Below are 13184 nucleotides of genomic sequence, written 5' to 3' on the forward strand. Positions count from 1 at the left end.
TTTGCGGTTGAATTTCTTCTGAATCAGCAGGTCGAGCATCAATGGGCGTGGAATCGGGAATACCTTGCGACGCTTATTGTCCTGTATTGTTTTTATGATGTGAATTATGAGTTGGTTCTCAAACCTCTAATTCCATTTAAAATTTAACTGGCACTCATAGTATTGTGACTCATAGTATTGGGTATTTCAATACAGCAGCTTGGTCACAATGGCATGCCAATTTAAATATATTTAAGTAAGGTCCGCTGTGCTGTTTAGATGTGATAATTTGACGGTAACATACCAGAACACAAACACCTCTCCAAAAGCATGTTTCAAATTGAAAAAAGAAAAGAAATTACATCAAATTTTCAAGCAATGAGGCCTCGCAGAATTTTTGTATAAGATAGAAAATTTCCCTTTTTTCAAATTGGAAGAAGTATATATCTTCTTTTGATGGGGAAAAAAGTATAGGGATAGAAATACTCTTGCAACTTTCCAAAATTACCCTAATTGCCTTAGTACTCGAGCAGTATCCCTAAGGAGTATTCTAGACCTTTGAACTCATCTCAAAATCTATAAATAGCCCTCTTCTTCTATCTGCAAACCCTCTAAGAGAGATGACCTAGCTTCTCCTGTACCAAAAGAGAAACGCACATGGGAAAAACAGAATACAGCATGACCTTAGTAACCAAAGAATTTGAAATATCATATGAAAACTTCACAATCACATAAAAGAGAAACATATCCTTCATGTCAATGTTCCTAAACACATCATTACCAATTTACCAGAAACCATTTATACACAAGAATATGGCCGATAGCAACCACGTTTTGAAAGATGATTTACCAAACGAATCATATCATTCGTGTTGTGTTTCAAAGTATGGAACAGGAGCACACGATCTTCTGTTGCGAATTGTCAGTCTTTTTCTCTGTATCATCAACATATCTCAGTAAATATTTGATATATCACAGCAAAGAATTACCAAACTCATCGGAAAAACAAATTTGGATAGTGACCACATGATTTAATCTAGTTTTACAATGATCATTTTCAAGAATTGACTAGAAACCCATAGCAGTCACATAAACTTATTTATACAGGTAACTTTCTATTTTTCATTCTTCTTGCTCGTCAAGGGGTACATACGTAGCTGTGGATATTGTTTGGATATGCATTCAATGGAATCAAGAAAGAAGAATTGATAATCAAACAGAAGAAAACAAATCCACAGATGAGATCCTAGACTGCCACATAGGCAAACTTAGTTTAAATTTGATTGACTATACCCTCTTTATTTTGGAATCAGAAGTATGTTTTAGCTTTCATAACAACTTTGTCAACCTTCATAGAAATAAACGATGTTTTCATAGAATCCCAAGTAATCATATGTGAAGGTGAAACATAAAGAAATTCTAAGCAATTATAGAAACTTATAGTCATGTTTCATGGAAATAAGAGAGGTTCTTATAGAATCAAAAGCAATCATATGTAATCGTGAGATATTAGTTAATGTATTAATCAAAATTAAATCTTTGCAATATGGAAATTAGAGCAAGTCAATTACATAAGGCTAGTTAATACATAATTTCTATATTGTATAATAAAAATAATATAACAGATTTTAATAGTAATTAACAGTTAATTAACTGTAAACTTAACAAAATAAAATAAATAAATCTGGAAGATTTTTTTGATTTTCCTCGGCCCTCACAACAATCCAAGTTCTTTCTTCTCTAGTTTATTCTAGTTTTTCCAATGATAAAAGAATATGAAAAGAAGAAAAAAGATAAAAAGGAAAAAATATTGAAGAGAGAAGAAGCAAGAGTAGAGAAAAGGGCCAAATCAGGAAAAGAATAAGAATGGGTAGGAGTGGATATTTTGAATCTTTAGTTAAATCTGCAAGGCTGACAAGAATTTTTATCATTACTAGTAGACCCGAATAATAAACCAGCCTAAGCCCTTAGAAAATATCTATCTTAAATAACAAGTTTAGTCTCTCAACTTGTGTTTATTTGGTCCTTCAGCTTTCAAAAGTATCTAATTAAGTCTTTAAATTTTCAACTTTGTGTTTAGGTCACCGAAAAATTTGAAAATTTTTAAAACTAATTGATCTAATAGGTATAAATTGAAATTTGTAATTTTAAAAGTTTATGAACCAAATGGACACAAAATTTAAGGACCATACACACACTTCAACTCTTCTCATTTGGCCTTCTTAACCACTAGGCCAACCCATGGACTACTTTCACTTTTCGCTGCATACTTTGTAGAGGAGTAATAGTCAATGAGATGATCCTATGACTTTGGGTTAAATGAAATGGTTTAGCTACAACCTGAAACAGTTATTGTCTTAACCATTCAAAGAAAGCACTCAAAAACTCTTCTTCATTTAAAAGCCACAGGCAGTAGTTCAGGACAAGCTTAGAAAAAAGGGATAACATCTGCGGCAGAATAAATGAAGAAAGAAGGTTCTCTGAAAGGCTCATGATAGCTAACTCATGGGACCACTTGCTAAGATTCGGCATTCTAGTTAGCAAAGTCAGACTTCTAACTCAAAAGCACTAGTCAAAGCTGATTGAATGCTCTAAGAATGATTTTGAAATTGTTATATCTCATTAACTTCAGAAAGAGCAACAAAAACAGTTGTTAGTGATTAGCATCAGAAGAGTATTGACCTAAGTTCAAGCCAAAAAAGACCAACAAATGGATAACTGTATCAGTTCAGAATACGGTTCCAACTCCTAAGACCTCATTTATATAGACTTGTCGAACTACATCCAGAGTATTTGAAAAACCATCGGGTATAGGACAAAATGGAAAATATACCGTATTACTGTAAAATTTTAAAAGGAACAATCTATGAACAAGAAATTTATATTTATAGCTAAAATCTCAAATGTAATCACCTGTTTTAGCTTTTGCTAGGGATGGCTGTACAACAACGTGCATTATAGTAACTCCTCCAGTGAACTCACCAAAAGGTAATTTACACTGACCAACAGTCTTGTTATTTTCCAAAATTTTTCCAGAACTTATCAGTTTTACTTCACTTGCTGCCTTTGGAGTGATTGTTTTGCCTAAAAGGTAAAGAAAAATCGTCCCAAAAGGGAAAAGGAGAATCAATATGAAAACAAATGCAGAGGAAAAAAGAAGAAGATTAGAAGCCCAGTGAAAGAAAGACACTTCTTCAGAGAAACCTCAAACACAGGCATGAGTTCCTAATGGTAAACGACACACATCAAAGAATTGAACATGCGTCCTCTGAACGAGCGCGTAAATCAAGAATAAAATATCGACGCAGAGCTGTCTGCCAAGAATAAAATATTAGTCCTAAAAATAGATTTCTTAAGCTAGCAGCCTATAGTACTAAAAAAAGGAGGATCAACAGACTCTAGAACATGCAATTAGGAAAGCCGGAAGTCTACTTAGCGTTTGCATTCAAAGGACATACAGAAACCTAAATGTGAGAAATGATTACAAATTGAGTACTTATAATTGAAAAGAATAAGGAGAAGATGAAGAGCTAAGCTGGAACCTTTGGGCCAATCGGACACTATTCTCTGCTTAAGCACATCTATTGTCGATGCGGACGAGTATCGAAATGGTCCAATATCAGAACCATCGTAGAGCCTGAACTTAATGTCAATCAAATCGTCCTCCGGCATCTGAGTTGAGTATTTCACAATCAGGTATAAGTGTTGGATCCCGACCTTGAATTGATCAGAGACGCGGCCCAATATCCGGTGCCCTAGAACAAATTCACAGGAATTCCAACAGCAACGAAGCTGAAGCAATTGCAGGAGTGAACACCATGAAAGATCCGAAAAGGGAAGTAATTTTGAAAAAAGTGAAAAGAAAACGACAATCAAGAGAAGAGAGAAGAGACCTTGTGAAGCCGTCGATCAGGCAAGGCCAAGGCAGAGTTTCCTCTCAGCTGCAGGCTTTTCAGACGAAGAATATTATTCAATAAGAAATTCGATATATATATTTCTTTCCCAAATTATGAATCTATAAATATTATTTTAAGTTGTTGAACTGAGGAAGAAGACAAAGTAAGCGCTCGCTAAGGCAGACCGATTCGAAATCGATGCGGTCTTCTTGACTTTATGTCACGTCACGACGCCACACCACACCGCACCACTGGCGCTTTCTCCGGTTCGGTTCGGTTCGGTTGGCTTATGGAATTAAACGGTGACGTTTTAGTCGGTCATCCACACTGTGACTATTTGGCGGGCTCATCCAAAAGCCAATACCGTCGATATGACCTCCGTAAAGCCGCCTAAAGCAGCAAAATGACGAGCAAAAGGAAAAGGGGAGAAGAGGGCATGGGAGAAGGAGAGATCGTATGGCAAACCCCAGCCAATGCCCCTCAACGATGCGATTACATATTTCACAATGGTACAAACTAAAAGCCCTCTTTTGGGGATTTTCTTTTCGTTTTAGTTTCCAGTTTGGATTAAACAGAGTTCTTTGCTTAGGGAGGCGGCACGTTAGACCTTACTACTTCGAGTTCATTGCCCATGTAAGTGCCTTATGGGTTTCCTTTCTTGTTTTTCAGTTTAAACTGTCACAAATGTGCGACTATTCAATCTAATTTCAAACTCGTAATTGGAACTTTATATCTACAATTTGCAGGTTAAGAATCGATGGGCCGGCAAATCCATTGTCGACTTGTTTACTGAAGAGTTTAAAGGCCGACCATACGAGTACTATGTATGGTCTTTTTCTTGTTTAATGTGATCATTTGGTCTCAGCTTTTGTCAGTTACTGTATTGTTTGAATCAAAATATAGATTTTTCCTTGTTTTCATGCCTTACTGTGTGGAACTTTGTTTCTCAGATTGATGCAGTCAAATGTGGTCGAATACAAGTCGATGGGGAGATGGTGCCTACATCATATATAGTTAAAACATCTCAAAAGATAAGCCATTTCCTGCACAGGTATATGTTCTCCACGTTGTAGTTTCTGGTAGTATTTTAAAGGCTTATGGTTCACGGTTGGTATAAACTACGTGGCTATGATTCTCTTTAATTTACATTTTTCTGTCTTAAATTTTCTTTACTCAAAGCTGCATTATAGAGTTTTCAAGCTTGTAATTGATTTCACAAGGGCTGTAGGCATGAACCGCCTGTAATGGCTTTGGAGGTGAAAATTCTCAAAGAAGAAGCAGATGTGCTGACGGTTTACAAGCCTGCGTCTGTTCCAGTGAGTCAGATTGGTAGTATGAATTTCATATGATGTCATTAGTATTGCAAGCTCTGCAATACATGCCCTGTAAACTTTTGAGTTTTAGTGTACACATTCCTCTTGTCTGCCACTGTTTGTTTTTGTTTTAAGTAGATTTCCCGTCACTTATGTTTATATTTAATTAGCAATATCTAATGTAATATAGGTTCATCCATGTGGTCAATATAGGAAGAACACCGTTGTTGGCATACTTCAGGCAGAGCATGGTTTGGCACCTCTATTTCGTATCCAACTTCCATTTCCTTCTTGTAGCTATTATGCTCTTGGCTTAGTTCTGTTAAATTGATAACGAATAAACTCGGTTAGCATACTTTATCCACCGGTTTGAAGGGTAACCCTCTTCTTCCCTTGACATAATCATGTCAGCTATACATCGACTAGACCGTCTTGTCTCAGGACTTCTTATCATTGCTAGAAATGCATCGAAAGCTGATCTTTTCAGACAACAGGTATGCCTTATTCTTAAGAATTTCTTCTTTAACAATATGTAGTTAATGAAAAGGGAATTCATTTTCATGGAATTTTTATGTCGTGCAGTCTTCTAAAATTTTTTAATCAAACTTGTACAGTGGCTTTTCTTCGGTAGACAACTTCTAACTGTCACATAATGGTTTTCAATGTGTGGACATGTGTCCAGAGCATGTTCCGACTACCATGTCCAACACAGATATTCTGCCTAAAACAAAGTTCTTGAGATTTCTAGATTATGACTTACAAGATATACAAATAATTAATGTTTAGTTTATAAAAAATATTTAAAATATGAATAATTAGGGGATAATTTGGTATTTTAATAAGACAAATGTAAGGAAAACAAAAAAAGTGTAACTCATAAAAATTTGGAAACTGAAGACAATATAAACTGAGGAAGCAATTTTGAAGGAAAAAAAAAAAAAAAAAAATCCACTTGCACTGCGAGTTTTTCTCGTTAATAGTCTTGTCCTGTACACTGTAAATAGTTAAATTCAAATTTTCATTGATTTCTCGTTCTTTTCTGCACATGTACAATCTAGGAACTGATGAAACTCACTTAATAGGAATGCTTGCTTTCTGCAGATTGAGTCTGGGCTGGTGAAGAAACAGTATATTGCAAGGGTGGTGGGTATGTTTCCAGAAGAAGAGGTATTTCTTCTTTATTTTAGTCAAGTCATGTTTTTCTCTTCTGTCTTCAATTATTTATCAAACTGTTCCTTCAATTATGACTAGATTAAAGGGTTATTTTTAGATTCTTCTTGTAACAATCTAGAAGAAATCCTTTTGATAAAGGGCAATTCATATACTCCCTCCGAAATGGAGCTCTGATTGTCTTGTCCTGGTTTGCTGTGGACATGTGCGTGAGTTTTGGCTTGTCGTCTGTGCTCATTATAGGCATGTGGTGTTGTTAGAAGAGTATGAGATCGAACACTCAGTTCTTTTGACACTAAAGGAGTATAAATGTGTATCAAATTCTTTGTTCAGTCTCAAGCATAATACCCAGTTATCTGGAGAACTGTGGTGTATTTTTATATTTGGTGAAATCACCTCATAATATTGATATTCTATTTCTATTAGGCATCTATCTGATTATCTGCTTCACTTTATCCTGGATTTGATTTCAGCAAGTGGTCGATGTTCACATAAACTACAATGCTCGAGAGGGAAGGAGCACAGCGGAGGTGAGGCTTCATTTTCTACACTTGTCCATATGGACTACAGTTACTTAAAAAGAGGAAGTGGATCATAAGGGAATGTACCTTGTTGACAGTCAAATGTGGTAGGGTCAAACGGTTGTCCTATAAGAACAGTCAAAATGCACACAAGTTAACGGTTGTCTTATAGTTGAATTGGTTTGAACTCCCTACTTATAATAAAGAAATTAAAAAGATGGAGTTTAATTAGCAGTGTATTGTTCTGTTTTCCTAAAACAGAACAGTACGGCTATTGTTATAGGTCTAAAACAGGTTTATTCCATAACCATTATATTATCATGGATAAAGTTTGCGAGAGATCTGTTACTCCTTTGGCTCCTAGTGTCGTCCTCTTGAGTGGAAGCGTATTTGTCTGACTTTAGTATTGACACAACAGATGGTTGATTCTTGCATGGATACTATGGCGAAGGGGAAGGCCGCTCAAACAAAGTTTACTTGCATCAGTTCCGATGGAGTCCATAGCATTGTTTTATGTGAACCGGTCACTGGACGAACTCATCAAGTAAGTGTAATGTTTGGAATATTGTCCACCCTCTTCTGCATGAGACCTCCCCTTAATGATATTTCGTACGTTTGAATGATCCATGTATGTTTGCTTCCTCTATGTTAAATCGGTGTGTTGTGGTATTCCTGCAATGCAGATCCGTGTGCATTTGCAGTACACAGGGTATCCTATTGCCAACGATGCACTGTACCTTACAAAAGTAGCTTCTGGTCGCTCCGTGGAAAAAACAACTGCAGATAGAGCTGCTGCGATATCTGCGTGTTCTACAGCACATGATATTGAAGAAGATTGTGTTAGTGCACGCAAAGAAAACTCAAGTGAAGATTTTAGCATTGACCCCATGTGCACAAACTGTCCAAATTTGGCTCCAAAAGGGTGAGAAACTTTTATTCCACGGGAAGATTTTCTGGTTTGATTCCACTGAAAATGCAACGATGTCCATGAGTGTCGCTTTGAACGTGCTTGGTTATGTGCAGATATGACGGAGAAGAAGAGGGATTGTGGCTGCATTGCGTTCGGTACTCCGGACCAGGATGGATCTACGAATGCCCATATCCAGAATGGGCTTCACTTAAATAGACTTCGTATGAAAAGTGTATTTTTGGATTCAAGTTTGAGAAGGCTGAATGTGGGTATGAATATGATTCTTCGTAGAGGACCCAGTTTTTGGGATATTTGTGTTTATTATGAAAATGATGAAAATGAAGTGGGAGAAATTATGTGGAATTTGGAGGGATAAGTGAGTGTGAGCTGCTACAACTGGGCATGCCACGCCATGCGATTCCAAAAATGATTCCAAGTACACCGACGCATGTACGTTTACAGTACCACCAACCCCTTGTAACATAATAACTTCAACAAGCTCTCCTACCACTTGCCCCACATTGCCTCCATCCGAGTCACCCCACTACCTTTGTATTATTATACGCAATGCTCCATTGGCCATGTTTGTTGCATCTTTTCGAAGTGGGTGTTATATTTTGGAATGAAAGAATTAATTATGGTGAAAGATTCGGAGGAGTGCGTGGTCAAAGAGAAATATATATAAGTCAGAGATATGATTACAAACAACATCATCGGGCTTAATCAAAGCTCGCTCTTGTGGCTTACTGCCACCGACACGACGATATTGTTTACTACACTAATTATACTGATTAAGCAAAAACTAACTCACTACTTAGCCTTCCAAAACCACAAACAATTCAGAGTACACACTAGTAGCTAGTTATTTAATTAGCTGTTGCTTGTTTTGGATATTGTCGATGACGGCTTCCACCACCACCTCCATGTTTGGCTGAAGAACGGCGACGGGGCTTAGTTCAGTGCAAACCATAGTCCCAAGTTTTACGACGTCCATTATTTGTTCTGACAGTTGGTGAAGCTGTGGCTTTGGCTCTTCTTTTATTGGGATGCTTTTCTTCGCATTCTTGAATATCATGAACAGGATCATCTGAATTATACCGAACACGAACCCGACCACGTTCGGTAGCTGCTTCATCCAAATCAATATTATTATTACTAACCTTCTTTAATTTTTTGTGTTCCATAAAATTGTGATTCTTACCGCTATGTAATAGTCTTTGAGAAGAAGGCCATAAAAGAACCACATCACTGCATTCAGAGTGAGAAAGAATGATAGCGCGAACGGCATGTACTCCACGCTCTTGGTCTTTATCACTTTCCCCTACATGCATATTCATTTTAATCAATGCATCAACTTTGTATAATATATGTATATATATACAAATTTATGTGTATTAATTACCATGATGAAAAGGGGTGCAGCAAAGACGGTGAGATTAAACACCAAACATATCCACCCAAGAACTTTAAGACGCCTCTCTCCTTTGGCTAACACAAGAGTCAAAGCCAGCATCACCCCGAACCCCAACACATTCAACAGCACTAGCAGCCTCGCCGTTTGGAACTGAACGCAAGAATTCATATCTGATAACTCCAATTATAAATGAAAATGTGTTTTATATATATATATATATATACACTTACCCTTAACTTTGTTGGAGCGTAAAATATAAAGAGGAAGATGTAAAGGGTCTCAATGAGACAGCCAAAGGAGTTGATGGTAATAAGAAAGGTGGCGTTGGTTTTGAGAAGAGCATAGTAAATCCAAAGCATGGCACTGACCAGTGCAACCACGTAAGGCAAGGACTGGTACCCTTCCGCCGACTTCTTCTTGTATATCTTGTAAAATGTTGGCCTGCAAAGTGCATAATATTATTATAATTGAACAACTGTAAACCCTCCACTCCGGCGGAGCAATAATGAACTCAGTAAGTGGTGTGCTTACAGTGGAGCTAGGAAGACCATAAAGGAGATGACATTGCCTGAAACACACAATAATATGAAGAATGAGCGTATGATAAGAACATAAAATGAATGTAAATAGGGATTTTACCTAAAAGGCCAAAGACAAAAACCAGAGCTTGGGAACTAATGGGCATTGCTGTGTTGGTGCGCTGAAGGGTATGAGAGTGCAGTGAGAGTAATGGGCGGCAGAGAGGGCTTTATTTATAGTGCAAAAAAGGTTATTTGTTTCTGATGTGTCACCCACGAAGTGGTTTTAAGGCCTCCAACTCATACTTGGTTTGGGGAACTAAGTCCATATCATAATATCCCACACGGCAGTGTGTTGTGTTTCTAAACTCGCCACTCTTTCCTTTTAGTCCAAAGGATATAAGAACAAGTTGGGCGGGATCGAATCTTTGGTTCCACACAGAATCTTGTCCCACGCACATTCTGATGTGTAATACCACTTAATGCCTAACCCCGTCATACACACCATCTCTACCATCATCGTCGTCTTTCACTTTCACTTTCACTTTCCCTTCTACTAATTTATGTTATTTATTTATTTATTTATTTATTTATTTATTTAGCTTCATGAAAGCGAGGATTACCGGACATTAGGTGCCCAAATAATGGGTGTTTGCAGTAACCATTCCAGAACAAAGATTATTGCCAAATTCTTTACACATGAAGTTTGGAAGATCATTTAACCCCAAATTCGTCTTCTTTATTAATTGATTCAAGGAATACGCCCATTTCTTTCAAGTAAAACAACAAAAATTAATTAAATGTATGTTTATACTAAATTTCCCTTTTTTCGCTAATTATTTTGGAAAAAGGATTGCTTCCGTACCCATTCTATATGTCCCCTTTCACAGCTCAGTTCATATTAATTAGAGTATTTATGATTATTAATTATAGTATTTGTGATGTCACAAGTTGGTGGGTTTGTTGGGGAGTAGAACAAAAAATAACTATGTGGAAACCTTCTCCTAACTCCCTCCTATACTATAGAAAGCTCAAAGAGGACAACAAAATTGCATCACGTACAACATTAGTGTAACCTTTAATTATGAAATGGATTTGATTACATCACGTACAACATTAGTGCAACCTTTAATTCTGAAATGGATTTGATTACATTACATATAGAAGGAGAGAAAGATTAGGGAAAAGCAATTAAGCATGAGAGAAAAGGGTAGGACGAAATTTGTGAATTAAAATAAGATAGTGTCAAGCCGCAGAATTGAGCATGGGTGCCGCTGGGGCTGCTTGTGTCTCCAAGTCCATGCAATATTTCTCATGATGGCGCTGTTCAGGAGTATCCAAACTAGCTTCCGCTTCCACTTCCACCGTGGTGGCTTTGTGCTGTGGGAGTTCGAGCTCAGCAGCTGGCTTTGCGTTCCTGTAGATGGCGTACAGAATCATCTGAGCCATCCCGAACGTGAATCCCAGTGTGTTTGGAAGCTGCATCATCACCGTTCATTAATTACTTCAACACAACATAATATCAATATCAATTATTATTATTACCGCAACAAACAGATCCTTGAGGAGTAACCCATAGAAGAGCCACGTAACGGCGCTGAGTGTGAGGAAAAGTGATAGCGAAAACGGCATGAACTCCACGCTCTTTGTACGTATCACCGTCCGCTACAGACAAACAAACATATCATCATTAACGTAATATTATTTATTTAAAGACGATGACGAGTGCAGCAGAGCATAGGCATACCATGATGCTGAGAGGAGCTGCAAAAACACTGACAGAGAGGCCTCCACAAACGAACCCAATCACGCGGGCTCTGTAAGGCCGCTTCACCACAAATTGGGTCACCAACAGAATCAAGCAAAACCCAACCACGTCCAACAGAAGAAAGAACCTCACAGTGAATATCTGCCATTATTTGATTGGAATCAATACAAATCAAAATTGAATGAATTAATTAAGCACACACATACCCGAGCCTTCTTGGGAGCATACGCAATGTACAAAGCGATGTAAATGGTCTCAATGAAACAGCCCACGGAATTGATAGTCATCAGAAACAACTCGTCCGCATTCAGCGTGGAGTAATAGATAAGTAGCATTGCGCTGAACAAAGCAACCACGTACGGAACTGACTGAAATCCTTCCGTTGATTTCTTTCTACACACCCTTATGAATGTAGGCCTGTAACACCACCACAGTACTCTTCTCAATACGCACAAATATTCATATACATATGCATATATAGGCTGCTACTTACACTGGGGCCAGAAACACGATGAACGAGAAAATGTTACCCAGAAGACCAAACGCAAAGATCCAAGGGTTGTGGTTGATAAAATTAAGAGCCATTATGCTATTTCTGTTGCTTTAAATTGGTGCAGATGAAGATGGGGGGGGGGAGGGCTCATATTTATAGTGCTAATTAACTACAATGGATTACTTTATTAACTTGAGAAATGGGAATCAAAGGCTACATTTTTATGATATCCTTGGCGTTAAAGCCTTCCAACCCAAACCCCACTTCGGGCTTCGGCTTCCCCAACTTTTTATGTGTGTGTATAATTCCACAACTACAAAAGAAGAAGGTCCCTTGACCTGAAAGACACACAAGAGGGGTGAAGAGCCGTACGATATTGTTATTAATAAATGCAGTTATTGCGCTTTAGGAACTCATATGCGTGACACAGGGAATTCAAAGGCTGCTGTGTGTGCAAGGTGTCGCCATGTACACTGATGAGAGCTTATATGTATTGAACCCGCACCAAGATTATATGTATTGCCCCAAAATATTTCTTTAAGAGATATTATAAAGTTGTGGAGGTTTTGATTAGTCTGCTCTGGCAGGTGTATGGTTCAGGAACGATTACACTCGACAGATAAGCTTTACTATTTCTTTTGTCTCCGGATTCGAATCTATAAAGATGAACTTCATTCACTTGACACCAATCAAATAATCACTTCTTCTTTCACTTAACACCAATCAAATAATCACTTGGTTGAAATCTAACTTTTAAGGTTAGGTTGGACTTGACCCGAGTTTACAATCCAACACAACCCAACCTTCCATTTTCGTCTATTTTCGAAATGAATAATTTGGTTGAGTTTGTTTGGAGTGTGAACCCTATATTTAGGGTCGGTCAGTTCAACCAAAAAAGTTCCTACTTACCAATCGAATTAAATTTTTCTGAGTTTTAAAATATTCAACCCAACTCAACTCTTATAATTTGGGTTGAGTAGTCTAGTCTAGGATGTTCGGTTCATTAAGTTCCATACCACTAACCTTTATGTATATATAAACTACATCCAAAGTGGATAGATAGTATTATGAATTCAGTACACTGATAATAAAAGGTTATTAATTGTTGGTGTATGAACACAAAAATGGATATAATCGAGTTGCGTGTGTGATTAGATAAAAGACGAACCATTTAGCATGTTAGACACAAGAGCCTCAAAATG

At 37.4% G+C, this 13184-nt stretch overlaps 4 protein-coding genes across 6 annotated transcripts; 1 reads left to right on the forward strand and 3 right to left on the reverse strand.

Annotated features, from left to right (window-relative positions):
• Positions 1 to 399: 399 nt before the first annotated feature.
• LOC111794023 (membrane-anchored ubiquitin-fold protein 3-like) lies at positions 400 to 3979 on the reverse strand. Of its 2 annotated transcripts, XM_023676128.1 has the most exons (5): positions 3873 to 3979; positions 3522 to 3771; positions 2893 to 3063; positions 830 to 914; positions 400 to 614 (listed from the first exon to the last, which is right to left on the reverse strand). In XM_023676128.1, exons 2-4 carry the CDS (start codon positions 3649 to 3651, stop codon positions 859 to 861), a joined length of 357 nt encoding a protein of 118 aa, XP_023531896.1. In that variant the 5' UTR covers positions 3652 to 3771; positions 3873 to 3979; the 3' UTR covers positions 400 to 614; positions 830 to 858. The 2 variants fall into 2 exon arrangements, with proteins under 2 accessions (XP_023531896.1, XP_023531895.1); XM_023676127.1 differs by lacking the exon at positions 400 to 614 and having other exon boundaries at positions 664 to 914.
• A 47-nt stretch (positions 3980 to 4026) lies between these two features.
• Positions 4027 to 8152, forward strand: LOC111794021 (RNA pseudouridine synthase 7-like). 2 transcript variants are annotated; one of them, XM_023676124.1, is made up of 12 exons: positions 4027 to 4384; positions 4465 to 4508; positions 4622 to 4699; positions 4826 to 4926; positions 5104 to 5191; positions 5379 to 5457; positions 5600 to 5682; positions 6290 to 6355; positions 6832 to 6888; positions 7298 to 7423; positions 7563 to 7801; positions 7903 to 8152. In XM_023676124.1, the coding sequence occupies exons 1-12, from the start codon at positions 4279 to 4281 to the stop codon at positions 8003 to 8005; spliced, it is 1170 nt and encodes a 389-aa protein (XP_023531892.1). In that variant the 5' UTR covers positions 4027 to 4278; the 3' UTR covers positions 8006 to 8152. The 2 variants fall into 2 exon arrangements, with proteins under 2 accessions (XP_023531892.1, XP_023531893.1); XM_023676125.1 differs by having other exon boundaries at positions 7316 to 7423.
• Positions 8153 to 8447: 295 nt separating this feature from the next.
• Positions 8448 to 9944, reverse strand: LOC111794022 (bidirectional sugar transporter SWEET10-like). The gene is made up of 6 exons (XM_023676126.1): positions 9843 to 9944; positions 9735 to 9771; positions 9434 to 9644; positions 9192 to 9353; positions 8991 to 9110; positions 8448 to 8915 (listed from the first exon to the last, which is right to left on the reverse strand). Exons 1-6 carry the CDS (start codon positions 9886 to 9888, stop codon positions 8652 to 8654), a joined length of 840 nt encoding a protein of 279 aa, XP_023531894.1. The 5' UTR covers positions 9889 to 9944; the 3' UTR covers positions 8448 to 8651.
• An 826-nt stretch (positions 9945 to 10770) lies between these two features.
• LOC111793628 (bidirectional sugar transporter SWEET12-like) lies at positions 10771 to 12132 on the reverse strand. Its single transcript, XM_023675592.1, has 5 exons — positions 11983 to 12132; positions 11696 to 11906; positions 11469 to 11630; positions 11267 to 11386; positions 10771 to 11200 (listed from the first exon to the last, which is right to left on the reverse strand). Exons 1-5 carry the CDS (start codon positions 12072 to 12074, stop codon positions 10967 to 10969), a joined length of 819 nt encoding a protein of 272 aa, XP_023531360.1. The 5' UTR covers positions 12075 to 12132; the 3' UTR covers positions 10771 to 10966.
• Between the last annotated feature and the right edge of the window lie 1052 nt (positions 12133 to 13184).

Source organism: Cucurbita pepo, chromosome LG04, assembly GCF_002806865.2.
Source record: "Cucurbita pepo subsp. pepo cultivar mu-cu-16 chromosome LG04, ASM280686v2, whole genome shotgun sequence".
NCBI classification, from domain to species: domain Eukaryota; kingdom Viridiplantae; phylum Streptophyta; class Magnoliopsida; order Cucurbitales; family Cucurbitaceae; genus Cucurbita; species Cucurbita pepo.

Excerpts from the sequence above, each read along its gene's own strand:
- LOC111794023 (XM_023676128.1), bottom strand. The coding sequence starts at position 3,651 with ATGCCGGAGGACGATTTGATTGACATTAAGTTCAGGCTCTACGATGGT. Across the intron at positions 3,064-3,521 it reads AGTGTCCGATTGGCCCAAAG|GCAAAACAATCACTCCAAAG; the intron begins GTTCCAGCTTAG and ends TTTACCTTTTAG. Across the intron at positions 915-2,892 it reads CCTAGCAAAAGCTAAAACAG|AGAAAAAGACTGACAATTCG; the intron begins GTGATTACATTT and ends TTGATGATACAG.
- LOC111794022 (XM_023676126.1), bottom strand. The coding sequence starts at position 9,888 with ATGCCCATTAGTTCCCAAGCTCTGGTTTTTGTCTTTGGCCTTTTAG. Across the intron at positions 9,772-9,842 it reads TTTTGTCTTTGGCCTTTTAG|GCAATGTCATCTCCTTTATG; the intron begins GTAAAATCCCTA and ends TGTGTGTTTCAG. Across the intron at positions 9,354-9,433 it reads ACGCTCCAACAAAGTTAAGG|TTCCAAACGGCGAGGCTGCT; the intron begins GTAAGTGTATAT and ends TCTTGCGTTCAG.
- LOC111793628 (XM_023675592.1), bottom strand. The coding sequence starts at position 12,074 with ATGGCTCTTAATTTTATCAACCACAACCCTTGGATCTTTGCGTTTGGT. Across the intron at positions 11,907-11,982 it reads ATCGTGTTTCTGGCCCCAGT|GCCTACATTCATAAGGGTGT; the intron begins GTAAGTAGCAGC and ends GTGGTGTTACAG. Across the intron at positions 11,201-11,266 it reads TCAAGGATCTGTTTGTTGCG|CTTCCAAACACACTGGGATT; the intron begins GTAATAATAATA and ends GTGATGATGCAG.
- LOC111794021 (XM_023676124.1), top strand. The coding sequence starts at position 4,279 with ATGACGAGCAAAAGGAAAAGGGGAGAAGAGGGCATGGGAGAAGGAGAG. Across the intron at positions 6,356-6,831 it reads GTATGTTTCCAGAAGAAGAG|CAAGTGGTCGATGTTCACAT; the intron begins GTATTTCTTCTT and ends ATTTGATTTCAG. Across the intron at positions 6,889-7,297 it reads AGGGAAGGAGCACAGCGGAG|ATGGTTGATTCTTGCATGGA; the intron begins GTGAGGCTTCAT and ends TTGACACAACAG.